This window comes from Emys orbicularis, chromosome 1 (genome assembly GCF_028017835.1).
Source record: "Emys orbicularis isolate rEmyOrb1 chromosome 1, rEmyOrb1.hap1, whole genome shotgun sequence".
Classification (NCBI taxonomy): Eukaryota; Metazoa; Chordata; order Testudines; family Emydidae; genus Emys; species Emys orbicularis.
In genome coordinates, this window is record NC_088683.1 from 99965594 (window position 1) to 99988374 (window position 22781).

General features: G+C 44.9%; 1 protein-coding gene across 1 annotated transcript in view; it reads left to right on the forward strand.

The window, feature by feature from the left end:
* MYH9 (myosin heavy chain 9) overlaps window positions 1-22781 on the forward strand; it is a 95861-nt gene that overhangs the window by 52009 nt on the left and 21071 nt on the right. The window contains exons 8-21 of the mRNA XM_065415046.1: window positions 385-448; window positions 1153-1251; window positions 3028-3171; window positions 4983-5078; window positions 7551-7669; window positions 9260-9412; window positions 14440-14613; window positions 15207-15380; window positions 15967-16081; window positions 17143-17205; window positions 19098-19291; window positions 19801-19922; window positions 20422-20491; window positions 22529-22689. Of these exons, the coding sequence (XP_065271118.1) occupies window positions 385-448; window positions 1153-1251; window positions 3028-3171; window positions 4983-5078; window positions 7551-7669; window positions 9260-9412; window positions 14440-14613; window positions 15207-15380; window positions 15967-16081; window positions 17143-17205; window positions 19098-19291; window positions 19801-19922; window positions 20422-20491; window positions 22529-22689 (1748 nt within the window). The remainder of the gene's footprint in view (window positions 1-384; window positions 449-1152; window positions 1252-3027; window positions 3172-4982; window positions 5079-7550; window positions 7670-9259; window positions 9413-14439; window positions 14614-15206; window positions 15381-15966; window positions 16082-17142; window positions 17206-19097; window positions 19292-19800; window positions 19923-20421; window positions 20492-22528; window positions 22690-22781) is intronic.

A 22781-nucleotide genomic window follows, 5' to 3' on the forward strand; every position in this document is an offset into this window, starting at 1 on the left:
GGGAAGCTACACTTGAAACCAAATTGAAGTGTAAATGGTTGAAGAGGGGCTGAGCTGTCGTGGTGGTCAGTCTAGAATGCTATCTCTACTTATGGCACCTAGAACTGAGGTGGAGGGGATCCACTTCAGAGTGAAACTTAACATGTTTCCTGATGCCTAGGCAATCTGAAACCATGTAATTTGATGGCCCCTTTTCTCTCATAGGAGTAATTTATGGTGTCAAGGATGTTAAACTGTTCCATAATCAGTGAGTGTTGTGAGCTGGCTGGGCTTGTGGTCTGTTTAAAACTTGTCTTGGCTGGTAATTATTTGGGTCCTCTACCATTTTGCTCTAGCTGTGATAGCATAAGATAACAGTAATATTTCTGCTAATCTCTTTCTCAGGGCAAATTCATCAGAATCAACTTTGATGTCAATGGCTACATTGTGGGAGCCAATATTGAGACTTGTATCCTTTGCACGGAGCCACTTAATAGAAATAATTTACAGGGTGTGGGGAATGGAAACATGCATATCTAACTATCTACCTATATACAGCCAAATAGTGTCTGCCACCTCAACAGCAATGAAGTCAGAGGGATCCCTAGACTTCTGTCAACACCTGTCGTCTTAGGCTAGAGAGATCCCTGTTAAGATCGCTAGTTTCGTCTGCAAGTGAAAAAAGGAATCTCTTATTTAAATGGTACAGCATTTCAGAACCTATGTTGGGGTTATAGCAAGAATCCCTTCTGGATGAAATAATTCTAATGTTATGGGATAGAAGTGGCATTTTAAGCTGTGACATGCTGAGTAGACTTTGGATTCCATGACCCTTTCATGTTTTAACCCGGGGAAATGAGGAATGTGGCAAATGTCTTTCCTCCCTTTTATTCACAACTCAGTCTTGCATCCTGGTCCTACCCTTGGAATGAGGATTAACTCAGGAGTCCAGAAGTGCATCTTAAACTTAATCAGCCACTGAGGTTGTTGAAGGGTGGGTTGCTGTCGGCCTATGGCACTACCCAAAGCTTTGAAAGGGCAATGCAGAGCACTAAGCTGCCTGTCACGCCAACCAACTCGAAGGGCACTGACACCAAATAGAACCTCTTTCCTCAGATGAGTGGAATGGGAAGTTACTTGTTAGTCTCTCTGCTGTTCCTTTACTCTGTAAAGATCTCTTGGAGAAATCACGTGCAATCCGTCAAGCCAAAGACGAGCGAACCTTCCATATCTTCTACTACCTGTTGTCTGGGGCAGGGGAGCACCTGAAGAGTGAGTACCTTGTGCTGTAACTAGGGTCCCTTTCCCCTAACTGCCAAATGGTTCCAAACACTTGCAGTCTAGGCCCTATTATTTCCCCTCTTCCAAAGCCTGGAACTGCCTCCCACTGTTTGCTGACCAAGACCTCTCCTTTTAACCATCTCCTTAACTTTTTTCCCTTCCTGCATTGGTACCCCTGCCAATGATGTCTCCACACCCTTCCTTACGTGAACTATTGTCCCGTCCCATGTTTAGTCTTGTCTAATACAGTGCAAGTTCTTCAGGGCAGGAACGATCTTATTGTAAACTTGGCAATTAACAAAATACAGAATAACATTTGGCACCTATGCAGCACTAGGTGTGCCTGTACTCTGTTAGGGTAACACCTCAAGATCTCAATCTAACCTTCCTGTTAAGTAAGCAGTTTAAACTCACGCCGCCACTGTGGGAGAGGGCAGACAGACTGGAGAGGTGGGGGGCAGGGAGAAAACTCACTTCATAACCATCTGCACAGCATTAATGGCAGAACATACTGTTCCTAGAGCTGCGTGATGACCTCCATAACTGATTTGAAACAAACAGGATACCTGAAACTGGACGCAGTTGCAGGGCAGTCTCTGCTTCTAATGGAAGTAGGATCCAAGAATCACTGGGGCTGCTTTGGCAGTGTGCCAGGGGGATAGGATGGAGGAAAGAAAAAATAGTCTGGGCAGAAGAGCATTCTGATTTGTAACTACAGAAATGCTGCTACAAGAAAAACATAAGACAACTGATCTAAACATAAACCCTGGTTCACCCAGCAAGACTGTTTTTTTTACTTGCTGGGGACAGGAAAAGAACTAAGGGACAGATCTTCAAAGGTAATCAGGCACCTAACCTGCTTAGGTGCTTTTGAAAATCTCACTAGGCACCTATATGCATCTTTAGGCTCCTGAATACCTCTGAAAACCTGAACCCTGAGTCTTTAGTGCAGAGGTCCCCAAAGTATGGGGTCTGCCCCCCCGGGGGGGGGTGCAGTGGGGCCCAGGCCAGCCCTGCCCCCCACAGGGGTGGGGAGGGAATGCCAGCCAGCCCCTCCCTGCCCCCACTCTGCTCCGGTCCTGCCTCCAGTCGCATCCCCGGCTCCCAGCCCTGCACCTGGACCCCATCCCCAACCCCGGCACAGCTCTGCTCCCAGCCCCGCGCTGGCCCCGGCCATTGGCCGTGGCTACATTCCTGGGCCGAGGCTGGGGGCAAGGCCCCCAGCTGCCGGCCCCCACCACAGCCAGGCTGCGGCTCCGCTTCCAGCCCAGCCTTGACCCCTGGCCACAGCTCCCTTCCCGGCCCAAGACTCACCCCCAGCTGTGGCTCCAGCCTCAGCCCCCTTAGCCCTGTCTGTGGCCCTGTCCCCCCGAGCTGCAGCCCAGTGGCAGGAGGGGCATGCACAGAGGTAAGGGGGGCATGACCTGCCAAAGTTTGGGGACTGCTGCTTTAGTAAAAGAGGCCAGAAAAACAAAAGCTGTCTTGTTTTTGTCTCTGCTGGGTATTCTTGACTTCTGTGCTGATGGTTTGGCGGGGTCGGGGGGAGATGGTTGGAAGTGTTTTTTAAAGAAGCTGGAACTGGCAAATGAAATCGTTAAAATCAAGACTTCAGGTGGTTATAACTGACTTTCTTAGAAGCTTGTACAAAGGAGGTAATTCATTTTGGTAGATCTGGGAAAGCATACATTTGCAACTGCCTAAAAGAATGCTAGCTTGTTACCTATAATGAAGGCTACAATAATTCCTTGTCCTTTCCTCCCCCTTAAGCTGATCTGCTGTTGGAGCCTTACAACAAGTACAGATTCCTTTCAAATGGGCATGTTACGATCCCGGGTCAGCAAGACAAGGATATGTTTCAGGAGACCCTGGAGGCAATGAAAATCATGAGCATCCCAGATGATGAGCAGATAGGTATGGATCCTATGAAGGGCTTGGAAATGCATGGGAAAGGATTAAAAAGAATGGAACAGTCTGAACATATTCAAAACACATGAGGGGAAGGCAGCCTCTAGTATACCAATTACACAAGTCAATTAGTGGTATCTGAGAAGCAAGCTGGCTGGTGGTTGTATGGGAGTGGCCCATCTCAAAATTCACCAGCATAGCTTCAGCTAATGCAGAATGCAGCAGGTCACTGTACACAAACTGCCATGTCCCAGGCTTGTTCCCAATCTGTTGGAGTGCTATACATAGTGCTTACCTGTAAAGTCCTCATTCGGTTCTCACGTGGGTGCCTTTCATGGTGTTATCTCTAGAATTTCCTCTACTCTGCAGTCTGCCAGAGGCAAGACTTGGCCTTCTATGGGATGTACTGCAAGACATTTGTTCACTCTAGATTTCTCAACTTGGGCCCATAGCCATAGGGGTATCTACTCCACCAATGATTGGAGTCGCTTAGTTGTGAACAGTGGCACAAAGCAATGTACCTCTCTCCAGCTTACTGCACAGCTTGCTAACCAGAAAGTAATATTGTCCAACATCTAGATACCATAGTGATAGGCCTTTCTAAGGTACCGTTTCCTTCATCTACTTTCTAAGACTGGCCAAAACTCAGTTATTTTTGTCTTCTCTCTAGAGTGTCAAACATCTCAATTTAGTATCCTTTGTTCATCTTCGACTAAGTCCTCCTCCAGTTCCTGAATCAGTCAAGGAGGCTGGAACCAATGTGTGGGTGAAAAGACATCTCTGCATTGAGGTCTAGTTAGGGATTTGGCAACCTAATGTGTGGCCAAAGAGACCTGATGTCCGCTTTTTAAATTATGCTGAAGGGCACATCTTTACTGGCAAATGGAAGTGGTTCCAATAGCTCATTTGCAGAGATGCATGGAATGCCATTTCCTCTCTGTTCCGGGTGTGAAATATGTTAAATGTTCTTTTAGGCTTATGAGAAACATACATATGGCAGCTGGTTGAACAGTACATTTATTTGGTTTGAATCCAAAGTCTAAACACTCTAACCATCTTTTTAGATGAGACAATATAAAAATAAGCTTTCTGTTTGAAAGCCAGGTCTCCAGATCCAGTCATTGGGCTGTCAGATTTCATGTCATGTCAATGGGTGCATGTGTGCTTCTTTCCTGCCGGTCCTGAAATATCTGTGGAGGCTTTGTTCACTGTGGACATGTGGGCCAGAGATCCTGTAAACTAGCTAGTGCTATAGTAGGTAGAGGGGGAGACCACTTGAAGAGGAAGTAGAGTGACCAGTTAGTGGTATAAATAGTTAGCTACTAACAGACTTGCTGTTCAGTGAGACTTGAGATGAAGATGGCATCAGATCAACACTTTTTTCAATATTCAGTATTGAAAATTCTCCCTCTCTGTTCTAGCATCTGATGCTGATTCTTGAAAGGGCTAAGGGGGGTGCTTCAGTATGTTGTCTGCAGTGGTACAGGTGCTTCAGTGGATATCCTGATACCTGCAGTCTGCCACGCTACATATGTTCCAACAAATGGAGACTTTATAACACTTGTGCCAGGGAGGTGAAAGTGTGCTGGATGAAAAGAACAAAGATCTGCCCAACCTTAACTGGCTCACACCCTAATACTGGCGTGGCTTTGCCCTTTCAATGATTACTGTTACACAATGGAAACTTTCATCCTCTTAATCTGATGCCTGAGGTGAACAGGAAAAAAGTCTGTGCATGCTGTTCATACCTTCCTTACATGTATTGCTAATATGCAATTTTAATTTTCTAAATCTGACCTTCCTTTGCTCTATAAAAGGTCTGCTGAGAGTGATCTCGGGTGTTCTTCAGCTTGGCAACATAGTCTTCAAGAAAGAGCGCAACACAGACCAAGCCTCTATGCCAGACAATACAGGTAACCAATCCCACAAAAACAACCAATACTTCTTCCTACAAGAGCATGGGATAAGGGATCATATTTTATAAAGTTCTGTGCTTTCCAAAGGAGCCCAAGTTCTTTAACAAAACATAAATGTACAAATAATTTTATTCAGTGCTGAACTGCAGCCACCTTTGGGCAGGAATGTGGCAGTGTTCTTGTGGTGTTGGACAGGAAGTGAACATGGTAACTAGTTGAAACTGTTATACTATTGCCATGTGACCTGAGTGTGTTCAGCTGTGGTCAGACGTATGAGAACACCTATAAAACCTATTCTCAGCCTAAATCATGTGCCTTGCTCAAAGGATTTAAGGAAATATCCCTTCAGTAGTCTGTTTCAGTTAAAATACTGCTTGATAAGGCTTGAGTGGGCAGATCGGTGATGGATAAATGATACATTTACCTTAGCTAAGTGTTCTCTCTAAATAGGTGTAATTAGCACCCTGTTGGTGCATGCTTGGGAGACTTCTCTCCATTGCCCCATTTAAAAAGGGTACAAGTGGGTGCATTTTCTAGTGGTGTCCCACAGGGATCTGTTCTTGACTCCACAGTACTTAAAACTTTTGTCAATGACTTAGAAGAAAACACACAATCATCACTGATAGTTTGCATGTGACCCCAAAATTAAGGGAGTGGTAAATAATGCAGACATTTCACTGATAGAGCAATCTGGATTGGTAAACCAAAGAATGCAGGCCGTACTTACAGGTGGGGGGGCTCTATCCTGGGAAACAGTGACTTTGAACAAGATTTGGTGTGCGTGGTAAATAATCAGCTGAACATGAGTTCCCAGTGTGATGCCATGGCCAAAAGGGCTAATGTGATCCTAGGATGCATAAATGGGAATCTAGAGTAGGAGTAGGGAGGTTATTTTACCTCTGTATTTGCAACCACTACTGGAATACTGTACAATTCAAGGAGGATGTTGATAAATTGGAGAGGGTTCAGAGAAGAGCCAGGAGAATAATTTAAAGGATTAGAAAACATGCATTAGAGCAATAGATTCAAGGAGCTCAGTCTATTTAGCTTAACAAAGATAAGGTTAACGGGTGACTTGATTACTGTCTGTAAGTAACTACCTGGTGAACAAATATTTAATAATGGGTTCTTCAAACTAGCAAGAATGGTACAATATAATCCAATGGCTGAAGGCATAATTTAATAGAGCAATTAACCATTTGAACAATTTAGCAAGGGTTATGGTGATTCTCCATCACTGACCACTTTTAAATCAAGATGGGATGTGGTGTGTGGTGTTTTTTGTTTTTTTAAAAGAAAATTTTAAGAATTATTTTGGGAAGTTCTGTGGCCGATGTTACTCGGGACATTGGACTACATGATCATAATTCTGGACTTGGAATCGATGAATTGTAGTAAGAGGCCAGTAGATAGGAGGCTGCTGAGGACCATAAAAATGGCCTTTGGATTATACTTTCAACCATTATGTCACGATTTAGCAAATCCACTTCAAATGGTTTCCCTCCAGAGGAGAGGGGACAGTCTCATATCAGATGTGAAACGTTCTTACACTGATTACAGTTACCTGAAGAGGCCATTCAGCCAGTGCAGATAGACTGATTAGCTGGGATTCCTTTTATATATTTCAGCTACTTGGATGCATCCTCAAAATGGGTGCAGGTAGGGTTACCATACGTCTGGTTTTTCCCAGACATGTCCGGCTTTTTGGTAATCAAACCCCCGTCTGGGGGGAATTTCCAAAAAGCCAAACATGTCCGGGAAAAATACTCCCAGCTTCCGGCATCCCTGGCTTACCTTAGAGCAGGCTCCGGTGGCTGCTGTGCTCCCTGACTCCTCAGCTCTGTAAGAGCCGAGCTGCCCAAGCGCTACCGGCTTCGGGCAGCCGCCATGCCTCCGGACCCTGCGCCCCCGGAGGCTGGGAGGGGAAGTCCCTGGCCGGGGGCACAGCGGGTCTGGAGGTCTGGGGGCTGCCCGGCAAACCGTGAAGCCGGTAGCGCTCGGGCAGCCCTTTTCGCGTGGCTGGGAGGGAGGAGGAGGGGGAATGCGGGGCGCTCAGGGGAGGGGGTGGAGTTGGGGCGGGGACTTTGGGGAAGGGGCGGAGTTGGGGCGGGGACTTTGGGGAAGGGGCGGGGCCAGGGCCCCGTGGAGTGCCCTCTTTTTTTAAAACCTTAAATATGGTAACCCTAGTGCAGGCAGTTAATTTGATGGTGCTACTAGGCCAGTGGTCCTGTAGTATCACCTAAAATTTACTCTTGTGTTTCCTGAAGCAATTTAACACACTCCAGTGTTTTTAGATCTCTTCTTTGATTGTCTCATTAACCTGTTCAGTTAAGAGCTATTCATTGCTGGTATTTGACTCTCTAAGGGATAGATTGCCAGGAATATCTTTCTCCTTTTCTCATTTCCCTGTGAAGCAAAAGGAGCATTAATCTTAAGGTGAACATCTTTGCTTCCTCTTCTCCTTTCTAGCTGCTCAGAAAGTATCCCACCTTTTGGGTATCAATGTGACCGACTTCACCAGGGGAATCCTAACCCCTCGTATCAAGGTGGGACGAGACTACGTCCAGAAAGCTCAGACTAAAGAGCAGGTATGTGTTCTGCAGAAGTAAGTGAGCCCTTATAGTAACATAGCACTAAGATTAACATATGCACTAAAGACTTCCATAGCCTCAGATAGCATCTTAATTGACTCAGATAATTGCAATGAGATATGTAAGCAATAGAGTGTGGAAACTGCTTTAGTATTTGCTCCAGTGATCTACTATATATAGAAGGTTGTGTGGTGGTGCAGAGTGAGGCAGCTTTTATTTCCCATGTATATTGACTGTGCGACCTGTGATAAGGAAATGTGAAAATGGCAGTTGGCTGTCTCTAGGGAGTGAATTCCCTTCAGGGCTCTCAGCGTCTTATCCAAAGCTGGCACATGCCAGTCAGCCTCTGGGGTAACTCCTTGTGGCCTGCCATGGCACTGTTCACCCTGCCCCAGTTTCCCCCTGGGAAAGTCCCTGGCAGTCATCTCTCTGCATCACCTGGCAAGGCACCGGTAACCCATGTAGGTGATAGTCCCAAGTGCAACATAAACAAAAAGGGTCTTGTGCCCTTCTGGGCTCAGTTCTTTCCCATTCTCCTGCAGAGCTCTGATTCTCAGGGCTTGCTCCCTCTTCCAGGGCCAGTCATAGGAGCAAGCCAGCTTTCCTCCTGCAACAATCCTCAGTCCCCCTCCAGGGTGTCTATCTGAGAGTTATCCTTTTCCAGAGCCTACTAGAGGAGTCAGCTACCCTTCTGGAGCTCCTCTCTCCCAGATGAGTTCTCTCAGGCCTTTATAGATGCACCCAGCTGGGAAGGGGCCAAGGGGTAACAATTAAATGGAGCTATCTGTTCCCTAGCCCAGTAAAGGGCCAGTCAGCTGTAACATGGCATTTCCTACACATTAGGTGCAAAGATAGTGATGCTCATACTCATCCTCAGTGTTGACAAATGCCCTGTGGCATCCCTGAGTGCAGAAATTTAGTTGTAAAATGGAGCAGACCATGCTAGGCCTTTATCTTGGCTATATGTGGCAACTGGCTGCCTCCTGCCAAAGGGCTCTCAGGCCTGCAGTCTGTGTATTTTCACTTCTCAACTTGTCCTGTGATGAACACTTCAGTGTGGTCTCTGTGTGCTATACAAATATCCTCTTTAGAAGTGGGGTGATGGGAAGGAAGGATACCAGTCAGATTCTATAAATCATCCTTGACTGCCCTCCCATTTCAATATACAACTCTCTGCCTCTGATGCGGGAACTTGACCTTCCAGGAAGTGAGGCATTGAGAAAACAAGCCCCAGACTCCACAAATACCTAGGGTTCCCTTATGGAACCCTGAAAAGTCACCATGGTACAGCCATTGACCTTTATGAGAGGACTAGACAGAATTTCCCCTTCGGAGTACCTGGTATTGGCTCCTGCCAGAGGCAAGATGCTGGAATTGGGACTTCTTTGAATCTGATCCAGTATGACAAGTCCTCCATTCATTACTGAGTCCCTCCTTTTTCATCTGGAAGAGTCTGCAAAATGACTGACTCATTCACTAAGCCAGTCAGTCCACTGACTCCAACCTGAGTCTCCAATATGCCAGATTCCTGAGCTATTCAGTTTTGGATTACAATATAACTCTTGTTTTTGTTTCCTTCCTACTCAGGCTGACTTTGCCATCGAGGCACTGGCCAAAGCCACTTATGAACGTATGTTCCGTTGGCTGGTGATGCGCATCAACAAGGCCCTGGATAAGACCAAAAGACAGGGGGCATCCTTCATTGGAATCCTTGACATTGCCGGCTTTGAGATTTTTGAAGTAAGGAGGTATTCTATTCCTGCATACAATGCAGCATGTTCCTGCGCCCTTGCTCCCTGGCAGAATATCACTGAGGTCTGGGGAGAAACAGATTAGCCCCTTTTTAAGACTGAACTGGACTTTCTTAGTGGGGAACCGCACTGCCCCACTAATTGGGCAGTTTCTAGGTGTTATTTCAAATTTGTTGCAAATATTTAAATTATCTGTAGTATGTTCTGAGGCTCTCCTCCTTTCTGGAGTGTGTATTGTGGATACTGCAGTAACCATCTGTATGGTTCTGTATCTCTAGATTTCCTCCCATAGATCAGAGTCCAAATGTTCGTTAGCTTTAGGCTGAAGTTTAATGACTTTTGTTGTCTCTCTTGCAATGTGGAATTTAAGGGCCACTGTCAACTTGAATGTTTTGAAATTGACTAAAAATGTTTCAGAACACTAAAGGAGGATCTGTTGAAGTTTTTCCAAAAGATATGCTTTAGGAATTTTGGGAAGTTCTATTGTCTGTGTTATACAGGAGGTCAGACTGGATGAATACAATGATGGAACAAGAATAACCAGTGGGACACAGTAATACCAGGATACAAAATATATCGGAAGGTTGTGCTGGTGGGGGAGTGGCACTATATGTGAAAGAAAGTATAGAATCAAATGAAGTAAAAATCGTAAATGAACCAAACTGTGAATCATAGAATATCAGGGTTGGAAGGACCTCAAGAGGTCACCTAGTCCAACCCCCTGCTCAAAGCAGAACCAATCCCCTGACAGATTTTTGCCCCAGATCCGTAAATGGCCCCCTCAAAGATTGAACTCACAACCCTGGGTTTAGCAGGCCAATGCTCAAAGCACTGAGCTATCCCTCCTCTGAATCTCTATGGATAGTAATTCCATGCTTGACTAATAAGAATATAGCAATAGGGATCTACTATCAACCACCTGACCAGGATGGTGATAGTGACTGAAATGCTCAGGGAGATGAGAGGCTATAAAAATAAAAAACTCAATAATAATGAGCAAAAATAACAGGAGTACTTGTGGCACCTTAGAGACTAACAAATTTATTAGAGCATAATAATGCTCTAAGGTGCCACAAGTACTCCTGTTATTTTTGCGGATACAGACTAACACGGCTGCTACTCTGAAACCAATAATAATGAGGGATTTCAACTATCCCCATGTTGACTGCGTACATGGCACCTCAGGATGGGATACAGAGATAGTTTCTTGACACCTTAAATAACTGCTTCTTGGAGCAGCTAATGCTGGAACCCATAAGAGGAGATGCAGTTCTTGATTTAGTCCTAAGTAGAGCACAGGATCTGGTCCAAGAGGTGAATATAGCTGAATTGCTTGGTAATAGTGACCATAACATAATAAAATTTAACATCCTGATGTGGGAGGGAACACCAAAGCAGCTCATCATGGTAGCATTTAATTTCAGAAAGGGAACTACACAAAAATGAGGAAGTTAAACAGAAATTAAAAGGTACGGTGCCAAAAGTGAAATCCCTGCAAGCTGCATGGAAACTTTTTCAAGACACCAAAATAGAGGCTCAATTTAAATGTGTACCCCAAATTAAAAAAACATAGTAAGAGGACCAAAAAAGTGCCACTATGGCTAAACAACAAAGTAAAAAGCAGTTAGAGGCAAAAAAAATCCTTTAAAAAGTGGAAGTTAAATCCTATTGAGGAAAATAGAAAGGAGCATGAACTCTGGCAAGTGACATGTAAAAATATAATTAGGAAGGTCAAAAATGAATTCTAAGAACAGCTAGCCAAAGACTCAAAACATAACAGCAAAAATGTAAGTACACCAGAAGCTGGAAGCCTGCTAAACAACCCGTGGGGGGCCACTGGACAATCGAGATGCTAAAGGAGCACTCAAGGAAGATAAGGCCATTTCGGAGAAACTAAATTAATTCTTAGGGAGATTCCCAAACCTGAGATGTTCGTTTTTAGTTGACAGATCTGAGGAACTGTCCCAGATTGATGTGTCATTAGAGGTTTTGGAACAAATTGATAAATTAAACAGTAAATACAAGTCACCAGTATGAGATAGTATTCACCCAAGAGTTCTGAAGGAACTCAAATGTGAAATTGAAGAACTGTAGTATATAACCTATCCTTTAAATCAGCTTCTGTACCAGATGACTGGAGGATAGCTAATGAGACATGACTTTTTAAAAAAGGCTCCAGAGGTGCTCTTGACAATTACAGGCGGTAAGCTTATCTTCAGTACCAGGCAAATTGGTTGAAACTATAGTAAAAAACAGAATTATGAGCCACATAGATGAACCCGATTTGTTGGGAAAGGGTCAACATGTTTTTTGTAAAGGGAATCATGCTTCACCAATCTACTAGAATTCTTTGAGAGGATCAATAAGCATGTGGACAAGGGTGATCCAGTGGATATAATGTACTTAGGTTTTCAGAAAGCCTTTGACGAGGTCCCTGACCAAAGGCTCTTATTCAAAGTAAGCTTTCATGGGATAAGAGGGAAGGTCCTCTCATGGATCAGGAACTGGATAAAAGGTAGGAAACAAAGGGTAGGAATAAATGGTCAGTTTTCAGAATGGAGAGAGGTAAATAATGGTGTCCACCAGGGTTCAACATATTCATAAATGATCTGGAAAAAGGGGTAAACAATGAAGAGGCAAAATTTGCGGATGATACAAAACTCCTCAGGATAGTTAAGTCCAAAGCAGACTGTGAAGAGTTACAAAGGGATCTTACAAAGCTGGGTGACTGGGCAACAAAATGGCAGATGAAATTCAATGTTGATAAATGTAAAGTAATGCATATTGGAAAACATAATCCCCACTATACATATAATCTAAAATGATGACGTCTAAATTAGCTATTACCACCCAAGAAAGAGATCTTGGAGTCACTGCGGCTAGTTCTCTGAAAACATCTGCTCAGTGTGCAGCGGCAGTCAAAAAAGCTAACATAATGTTGGGAATCATTAGCAAAGGGATAGATAATAAGAGAAAAAAATATATTGCCTCTATATAAATCCATAGTATGTCCACATCTTGCATACTGCATGCAGATCTGGTCGCCCCATCTCAGAAAGGATGTATTGGAATTGGGAAGGGTACAGAAAAGGTCAACAAAAATAATTAGGGGTATGGAACAAGTTCCATATGAAGAAAGATTAATAAGACTGGGACTTTTCAGATTGGAAAAGAGATGCTGGGGGTGGGGGGGAATATGATAGAGGTCTATAAAATCATGACTGGTGTGGAGAAAGTAAATAAGGACATGTTGTTTACGCCTCATAATACAAGAACTAGTGGTCATCAAATGAAATTAATAGGCAGCAGGTTTAAAACAAAAGGAAGTATTTCTTCACACAATGCGCAGTCAACCTGTGGAACTCTTTACCAGAGGATGTTGTGAAGGCCAAGACTATAACAGGGTTCAAGAAAGAACTAGATAAGTTCATGGAGGATAGGTCCATCAATGGCTCTTTGCCAGGATGGGCAGGGATGGTGTCCTTAGCCTCTGTTTGCCAGAAGCTGTGAATGGGCGACAGAGGATGGATCGCTTGATGATTCCCTGTTAAGAACATAAGAAAGGCCGTACTGGGTCAGACCAAAGGTCCATCTAGCCCAGTATCTGTTTACCGACAGTGGCCAATGCCAGGTGCCCCAGAGGGAGTGAACCTAACAGGCAATGATCAAGTGATCTCTCTCCTGCCATCCATCTCCATCCTCTGACGAACAGAGGCTAGGGACAGCATTCCTTACCCATCCTGGCTAATAGCCATTTATGGACTTAGCCACCATGAATTTATCCAGTCCCCTTTTAAACATTGTTATAGTCCTAGCCTTCACAACCTCCTCAGGTAAGGAGTTCCACAAGTTGACTGTGCGCTGCGTGAAGAAGAACTTCCTTTTATTTGTTTTAAACCTGCTGCCTATTAATTTCATTTGGTGACCCCTAGTTCTTGTATTATGGGAATAAGTAAATAACTTTTCCTTATCCACTTTCTCAACATCACTCATGATTTTATATACCTCTATCATGTCCCCCCTTAGTCTTCTCTTTTCCAAACTGAAGAGTCCTAGCCTCTTTAATCTTTGCTCATATGGGACCCTCTCTAAACCCTTAATCATTTTAGTTGCTCTTTTCTGAACCTTTTCTAGTGCTAGAATATCTTTTTTGAGGTGAGGAGACCAAATCTGTACACAGTATTCGAGATGTGGGCGTACCATGGATTTATATAAGGGCAATAATATATTCTCAGTCTTATTCTCTATCCCCTTTTTAATGATTCCTAACATCCTGTTTGCTTTTTTGACCGCCTCTGCACACTGCGTGTTCTACCCATTCCCTCTGAAACACCAGGCCACTGTCAGAAGACAGGATACTGGTTTAGATGGTCTGACCCAGTATGGCTGTTCTTACGTCACTTCTGGCCTTGGATTCTATTAAGTGCTTCTAAAAATATTCTTAGAAGCAAGGGAGAGTGGGTCAGATGCAAACATCAGGCATTTTGTGGCCTATGTGCATTCCTGCCTGTCAGCCTGTTCAGCAGCATGCAGGTAAGGCATCCCAACTCCAGAACTTCTTCCTTGGACCTACAGAAGTCTCTAGAGGGTGAAAAATACCCTCTCCCGTGTCACCCCATGCTTCCCCAGGTTCCCGTTGCTCCTTGAGCAAAAACTTGGTGGGGAGGGTCAGGAGAGGAGAGAAGGGTCTGGGCTCCCATTGTTCCCCAGATCTATTAAGGGAGCTCCCAACTTTGAGGTTGTGGGAAAAGGGGAGACCTTCCTTGTCCCAGATTGCTGCAGTTTCTCAACTCTTCTGCTATATTGTAGAGTGTATAAGTGACGCTCTTGTATAACTGAAAGTGATTGACGTGGTGCTACCAGATGTACAGCGTACACAGAACATTTTTTTGTCAAACTAATCTGTTATAGAAGTGATCCTAAGTGGTAGTAGAAAAATAGTAAGTAAATCTTCTAACAAAGGTGACCATTCAAGTTGAGTCCCCCTCTAACTTCTCCCCTTTTTCTCCCTATTAGCTGAACTCATTTGAACAGCTGTGTATTAACTACACAAACGAGAAGTTGCAGCAGCTCTTCAATCATACCATGTTCATTCTGGAACAAGAGGAGTACCAACGGGAGGGCATAGAATGGAACTTCATTGACTTTGGCCTGGACCTACAGCCCTGCATCGAGCTCATAGAAAAGCCGGTAAAAAAACAATTTGCACACCCTTTCTGAGCAGCAAGCAGAGGCTGCATTACATGCTTTTTGCCTTCTATGCTATCATGGACAGGCTGGGGACTGGCCTTCCAGTTCCTGCAATCCTTTATCTAAGCAAGTGATTTTACTTAGATGTGAACATGGGCACTTCTTTCCATCTTACTTCCAAATAATATAATGCTGATCAGATGTACCAGTACCCATTCCTAAATTAATGTGCATTGTGAAATCCCCTGCAATAACCTTCTGTATTTTAATGTCCTCTGTCTACGCTTGTAAGGAGAGTGGTCAAGTAGCTTTCCTTTTTCCCTTTAAAAAGCATCCTGTCACCTAAGGCTGGCTCCCTAGACAATCCTAGTCTTGTTTAGGGGTCTTACTAGTGAAAGGAACACTCCAGAATCCAATTGGGGAATCACAGGTGATATTCTGTGATTAGCCATTTCTGTATTGTTGGGAATCTAATTTTAATACAGCTGCTTTTGGTGGTTGGGTATTTTTCTTTCAAAGTGTTTAAATGTTGGCAGTAGCGTAGGGCTGATTTGTGTCTTTATTGAGATGTTCTGGTATATTCCTTGTTTTAGGCGGGGCCCCCTGGTATATTGGCTTTGCTGGATGAAGAGTGCTGGTTCCCAAAAGCGACTGACAAAAGCTTTGTGGAAAAGGTGGTGCAGGAACAAGGCAACCACTCCAAATTCCAGAAGCCAAAACAGCTGAAAGACAAAGCTGACTTCTGCATTATGCACTATGCTGGCAAGGTAAGACTCATGGCTGCTGTGTGGAGTGAATCCAGAACATGCTGCTGGATTCTTCACAAATCTAACTAGATCTAGCTGTTCTTAGAATTCTGATGCTTCACATGCCAATGAAAGAAGTTTCTATAATTACTCAGGTACCTGACCCAGATGACCCTACCAAATGCATCCACCTTGTGGGCTAGGAGGACTTGCCTACAAAACAGTAGGTGTAAACATTGCAAGACTCAAACTCCAAACTGAGACTAAGATGACCTAACTCAACTTGTTGACTCTTGGTGAACAAATATTCGAGTGATCCTCCACTGCTGTTGAGTGACACTCCCAAGGTGGTGCATACTGGTATTGCAGCCTCACTCCTAGCTCTTAACAGCACATACTATAGCAACTGTTCAACTGCATTCTGCAGGTGTGCTCACTAGATACCTCAGAGCAGGCAGAGTGGGGAGTAGAGGGTCAGACCCACAAACAATGTCTATTAACCACATCCTTAATGTTGGTTTTTAGACTTGTGCAGGGTCCTACTAGATCCTGCACTTTTGGAAACCCTCAGTCAATTTCTTGGTGACTAACCTGATTCTTTCCTTAGGTGGATTACAAAGCAGATGAGTGGCTGATGAAGAACATGGATCCTCTGAACGATAACATTGCTACTCTTCTCCACCAGTCCTCAGACAAGTTTGTGTCTGAGCTGTGGAAAGATGGTATGTGATTAAAACTCTTTCCTGTTGGCAGTTTTTACTAGAAGAATTGACATTTAACATAATTTGGTATCTGATAAAACTCTATAACAAGATGTGCTGCTTTTCCCCCTTAGAATGAGAACAGAGATCAGCATGATCTGGAATTGAGCCCTGCGTGGGACTTTTTTTTTTTTTTTTTTTTATTCTGACCCGCAATACTCCCTCCCATCAGCTCCTGCAATGTTTCTTGCATTTTTATCCTGCTCCTACCCACAAAAACCTTAGATCCTGCAAGAGAGACAGATTCCCCCATGCTACTAAAAACCAAACAAAAAAAAGTTGGTTAATATATATAATAGAATTCAGAGTTTTTTACCACTAAAAGAGTAAAATATCTTGCTTAAACCATGTAAAAAATACTTTAACTCCTTTTATAATGGACATCAAATCTTTCTATCCCTCGCTTAAATTTAAGTATTAAAATGTTTTTTAAAAAAAAGAAACTTGCTTTACATTTCTGAAATTCTATTTGACACACTGACTAGAGATTTAGTATTTACCGTAGTCTTGTCTTTTTGTCTTGTTTGGGGGTGGGGGTATATTTTTGGCCCATCCAATCCCGCCTACAACAAAGTGTGTTTTACCTGCTCCCACTATTATGGCAGCGGGTTCTGCGGGACCCAGGGGATCCCAGTCCCACTGCAGGGCTCTAATCTGGAACTTGCTATCTGCTTGCTTCGCTTAGGCAACAATACTGCACAAGAGAAATATCCCCTCTAGCTGAAATGAGGGGTTGACATTCATTGGCCTATAGCCTGGTGCATGCACTGCAGCTACTTCTCTAACCAAGGAATCCCAGGCTAAAATCTGAATCTACCAGTATGTAGCTAGTAGCTACAGCATTCAAGCATGACATCTCAGAGGGTGAAACGATACAGTTAATTCTGTCACTAGTGTGTTCTTGCTGCAGTGTCATTAGGTGTTTTACTCTTTCCTCTTTGGATGTGTTTGTTGCTTTTGACTCTTACTGTTACTATCGCTTTTTTTCCTTGGGTTTTCTTTGACGTCTCTGTCTGTTGCAGAGATGCAGAACGTTCAGAGAGCCTATTTCTATCAACACTTTCCTATTCTTCATCTAGAACCAGGTGACTGAGAAAACCGGCTGTCGTGTCGTGTGTAACGCATCCTAGAGCCATGCAAGAAATGCTTCCGTTAATTCTTCTGTCCCTTTGCCACTCCTGCTTCTCTCTTTGTTCAGTCCCTTTGCTTCATGCTAGTAACCCCTCTTGGACTTGAAAAACAAAAGCAAAGCTCATACTTTGCAGTGAGATACTTGAAAATGCAGGCACATCCATATGCTGTCCATGCACTCCTAAGACCTGCATAGGAACAGTTAGAAAGGAAACCTAGGAATAGCCAAAAAGCAAACATTTCCATCATCTGTTTGAATACAGACCAGTGATGCTGCATTTCAGTGCAGGATTTTGAGGGATGGTTTCTGAGATGGTACCTATAAAAACAGAACTTCCACTGAATAGTACTCCAGTGGAATGATTTGACTTCAGCTGCTAACCATTTGAGAATGACTTAGAGACTAGTCTCATGTGACTTGTTCTGCATGGAAAATGGCCTGCCTAGTGAATGCTGTACTGCGCCAGGCTTGCAGAATTCATTCAGAAATGACAGAATGCAGTTGAGCAGTCCCCATGTACTGTTCCTAGCTGAAACGTCTGTCTTAAATGATTGTCATTTTTGCTGTTTTCATGTAGGCTGTAGGGATCAAGATTTTAAGAGAATTGTTCCAGCCAGAATCTGGGATACTCTTCTGTGGATTTCCCTATGATGTCATTCAGAGACACAGCCTTCTTTTCTCCCTCATTAGAGAGACTTGACCCTATTTTTAGCAGCTATTGTAGGGGTGGCAGGTTGTAATGTTGCCTTAGCTGAATAGCAGAGCCTGCCTCTTTGTGGGGTGTCTCCTCTTACCAACAGGTTTTTTACCCCAAAGCAAGGTTGTGCTCAAGTTAAATAGATCCTTTTGGAGTGATCCCCCCCCCCCCCCCTTTGACATGGTGATAGCTGTTGCCTGGCATCTAAACGAAGATCAGAGAAGCAATGATGCTACCAAGCCAATGTGATTAGGAGCCTAGGGAATTTGTTTGTCTTAGTTTTGCAGGCTGGTAGAAATTGGGTAGGAAAGTTGGGAAGATAAGTGCTATAGCTTCTCCTGGCCTCTTCCCCCAAAATTTGGCCAGTATCTATTGATAAAATAGCACAGTTCAAAAATGGAGAAACTCCATTAATCTGTGTCTAATGGCTTCTTCAATTCCTTGGAGCACAGTGTTTGTGGTACAAAAGGGAGCTGTTAGGATCTCTAACAACTTTTTCCACCAAGGCTGTTGGAAGTGTAGCGCACTCTCATATCTAACTTACAGTGTACTTGTCCTCTGAAAAGTGACTCAAATAATGGCATTGTGGGGGTTCCAAGTTTGTGATGATTCCATTCCATGTTTGCTCAGTTTACTGGTTAAGAATGTGGCTTTTCTAACTGCTAGCCCTGCAAGGTCAAGCAGAGTTATTACCGTGCACATAACTGGCTGAACTTGTAGCTCCATTTGTGTCAGTGTTGCTGGTCGTTGTGTAGGAAGGAAAAAGACCAGGTTGAATCTGTTAGAAGTGCCATCTTTTTACTTGGAAACTAACCAAGCCTGGTGTGGAATCTGAGGTAGTAAACACAAAATCCATTATGCCATTTTTTGTTTGCTCTTCAGAATACAACTGCTCTTTTTTTAAACTGTCAGTTGTGTCCATCTCACACAACAATTCATCACTTAAAGACCCAGTAGTGAGCTGCTGCTTTCTTTCCTTCCTGCCCCATTCCTGCACAAATGCTGGACAGGACTTCTACATCTGTGTAGAGAAGAAGCAAAAAGGATCCTGCAGCTCCTCTTATCCTGCTCTGCCCAAATATTATTTGCAGACACTCACCTACCAGACTATCGTGGAAGTTCTAACTCTCTCCCTGTGCTTTCTTTAGTTGATCGTATAGTTGGGCTGGATCAGGTGGCTGGTATGTCAGATACAGCATTGCCAGGAGCCTTTAAAACCAGGAAGGGTATGTTCCGAACAGTGGGACAGCTCTACAAAGAACAGCTATCCAAGCTGATGGCTACCCTGAGGAACACCAACCCCAACTTTGTCCGCTGCATCATCCCCAATCATGAGAAGAAGGTGAAAGACGATCTCTGGCTGGGCTAGCAAAATACTGGCAGTGTCTTGGGAGTGAGGGGATGACTGGTAAACCTGCTTGTTGTGAAGGACACAACTATGGCCTTCGATCACTTGCAAGGCTTTGTAGAGGGGTATGAAGAGTTTCCTTTCCTGGTGACTGCATTTGTTGCACAGCAGAAGTAATACCTACCTCTCTGTTACTCTTAAATCTCTGATGTCATTTTAATTATAGTCCACTTGTAATACCTGCCTGAAGCTCAGATGTATGATTTTCTTTCTACATGGCTTTGTAACATTAAATACCAGCCAGACTATTCTAGGGCACTAAGAATGAATCCTATAACTCCCTTAACTTTGGAGGTGGATCTCTGTTTTCCTCTATAGTAAAAAGGTGTAAGGGCCTTCCTTATGGCTTCCCCTGGAATGGGCACTTTGAGCTCAATGAGCAGAGTCTCTCTTTACAGCTCTGGTAAAGTTTTATAACATTTCTAAATGCCTTCCCTCATTAGGCTGGCAAACTGGACCCCCATTTAGTCCTGGATCAGCTCCGCTGTAATGGAGTGCTGGAGGGAATCCGTATCTGCCGACAGGGCTTCCCCAATAGAGTCGTCTTCCAGGAGTTCAGACAAAGGTAAAGTTCTGATCAGAGCATAAAAGTAGCCTCTCAATCATACCAGTTTAAATGCATGTTCAGTGCGTAAGAGTCGCTTTGTTTTAATCATAATTTGATTGCCCCTGCTTCTAAATGGCAGGGGACTTAAATATCAAAGGCAGTGACATAGGAGTTCGCCACTTGTTGTTATGGGAGCGAGGTCTCTCTAGAGATTGTAGTAATCTGTTGGATCTGGGCTGCTTTGCTTCTCTCACAACAAAAGCTGTGACTTGTGTGGTAAACCTGTAGTTGGCATGATGGGTAGAAGACCTCAGCCAAGACTGTGGCTTTATCTACTACTACCAAAGGGCATAAACACTGTATTCTGTAATCCACTAGAGTTGCAAACTATACAGATTGATAGTTCCATGGGAATATGTTACAGGCATTATTCTCTCCCAGATTTCTTCATCGGAGTGTCTAGTGCAACTTCTATATCATCTGTCAAACTGGTCTAACACGTAGATTGTCCCTGCAGATATGAGATCCTGACTCCAAATTCAATTCCCAAAGGATTCATGGATGGAAAGCAGGCCTGTGTGCTGATGGTAAGCCACATCCTAAACCAGGGGCAGGCAAACTTTTTGGCTTGAGGGCTGCATCGGATTTCGTAAATTGTATGGAGGGCCGGTTAGGGGAGGGGGTTGTGGCCTATCCCCCACCTCCTATCTGCCCCCCTCCCCCTGGGACTCCTGCCCCATCCAACCCCTGCTGTTCCCTGACGGCCCCTCTGGGACCCCTGCCCCATCCATACATCCCCCACTCCTTGTCCCCTGACCGACCCCGGACTCCCGCCGCCCCATCCAACCCCTTCTCTCATTCCTGACGGCCCCCTCAGGACCCCTGCCCCATCCAAGCACCCTTCTCCCTGTCCCCTGACTGCCCCCCGCCGCCCCATCCAACCCCATCTCTCCTTCCTGACTGCCCGCCCCCGGAACCCCTGACCCCATTCAACCACCTGTTCCCGCCCCCCTATCCACCCCCCCCACCCCCTGACCACCACCCTGAACTCCCCTGCCCTCTATCCAACCCCCTTTGCCCCCTGCTCCCTGACCGTGCTGCCTGAAGCACCGGTGGCTGGCGGCGCTGGAGCCAGGCCACGCCGCTGCCGCCACCACTCAGCACAGAGCACTGTGTCAGGCTGGGTTCTGCAGCTGCGCTGCCCAGGAGCTGCCCCGCTGCCCAGAGCATTGTGCCAGCGGCAGAGCGAGTGAGCTGAGGCTGCAGGGGAGGGAGGACAGCAGGGGAGGGGCCGGGGGCTAGTCTCCTGGGCCAGGAGCTCGGGGGCCAGGCAGGATGGTCCCACGGGCTGGATGTGGCCCGTGGGCCGTAGTTTGCCCACCTCTGTCCTAAACCCTACTTGTGTGCATTGGGGCTGGAGAGGAGAGTGAGGAAGGTCTAAATCAGACCTTCCTTCCTTCTCTAGGTGTATTACAGAATACATCCCATGTGCTCACAGAATTCTCCAACTGGAACGTCTGGTCTGTTATGGGGGAGAGCAGCAGAAGACTATAGCAAGTAAAAGCCCCTATGACTAATGCTGCTAATCCTTCTGCTAGCCAAATGACATATTGGGATTTTTCATGCTGGTGAGCTGAGACTCAGATACAGGCGGAGGTGAGCTGGGGGGGCGGGGCAGGGAGCTCCCGGTGGGTGCAGAGCACCTACCAATTTTTCCCCGTGGGTGCTCCAGCCCCGGAGCACCCACAGAGTCGGCGCCTGTGATGATAGCTGCTTTTAGTGCAGGGTCCAAGTGGCCAGTGCAGGAATGCCTGTGGCAAAGTGGCTATCTAGCATTCCGACTGAAACTGAACTAGTGTGTAGTGGATGCCACATCCACTCTGTCACATGCATAATGTAGCTGATTTTTTCCCCAGCTGTTAAATGCTTAATGCTAGGCAGGTCCTAGGGGAAGAGGAAACTGGGTGGAGCACTTCTTCTGACAAGGGAAAAGAAGCTGGAAGAGTTGTATCATTTATGGGAGGGATCAGCAAGTCTGTGCTGTTTAGGAAGGGAAGAGGAAGGTTAGGCACAGTATATATTTAAATATATTGGGTTAAACCCAAACCCGGCTACAACCTCTAGCAGACGGTGGGAGCACAATATTCACATTGTAGCTTCTTAAACTGGCTAGTAAGATGTCTTTTGTGCACAAGTGGTCAGGCCTGGACATACATGTTCCCTAAAGCACTCTTGTGGACTTAAATGCTCTAGTGTGGTGTACTAAACCTGACTGCATGTTTCCCCTCTGCCCCTCCATCCCATCCTGTGCTTGACTGAACTCTAAGAATCCTTCTAGAGCAGTGGTTTTCAACCTTTTTTCATTTGCGGACCCCCAGAAAATTTCAAACAGAAGTGTGAGGGCCCCTTTGGAAATCTTAGAAATAGTCTGTGGACCCACAGGTTGTAAACCACTGCTCTAGAGCCAGCTGTGTCAACTGGCCAGATGATCTCGGTGCAGGGGAGGAATGTCTTCTAGCATTGTAAACGGTTGTTTCTTGTGACAAATCACTCAGAGCAGTCCCAGTGCAGGGATGTTTTCCTATTTCTAATGGGTGCATTCTCCCTCTCTCTCCCCTCTTTAGATCAAAGCATTGGAGCTGGATCCAAACCTGTATCGAATTGGACAGAGTAAAGTTTTTTTCAGAGCTGGAGTCCTCGCTCACCTTGAGGAGGAAAGAGACCTGAAGATCACAGATGTCATTATTGAGTTCCAAGCATGCTGCAGAGGATACCTAGCCAGAAAGTAAGAACCATACTCCATGATGTACATGTGTGTCAAATGCATACTCATCCTTGTTGGGTCAAGCTTCTATTCTACGAAGCCAACTAAAAATG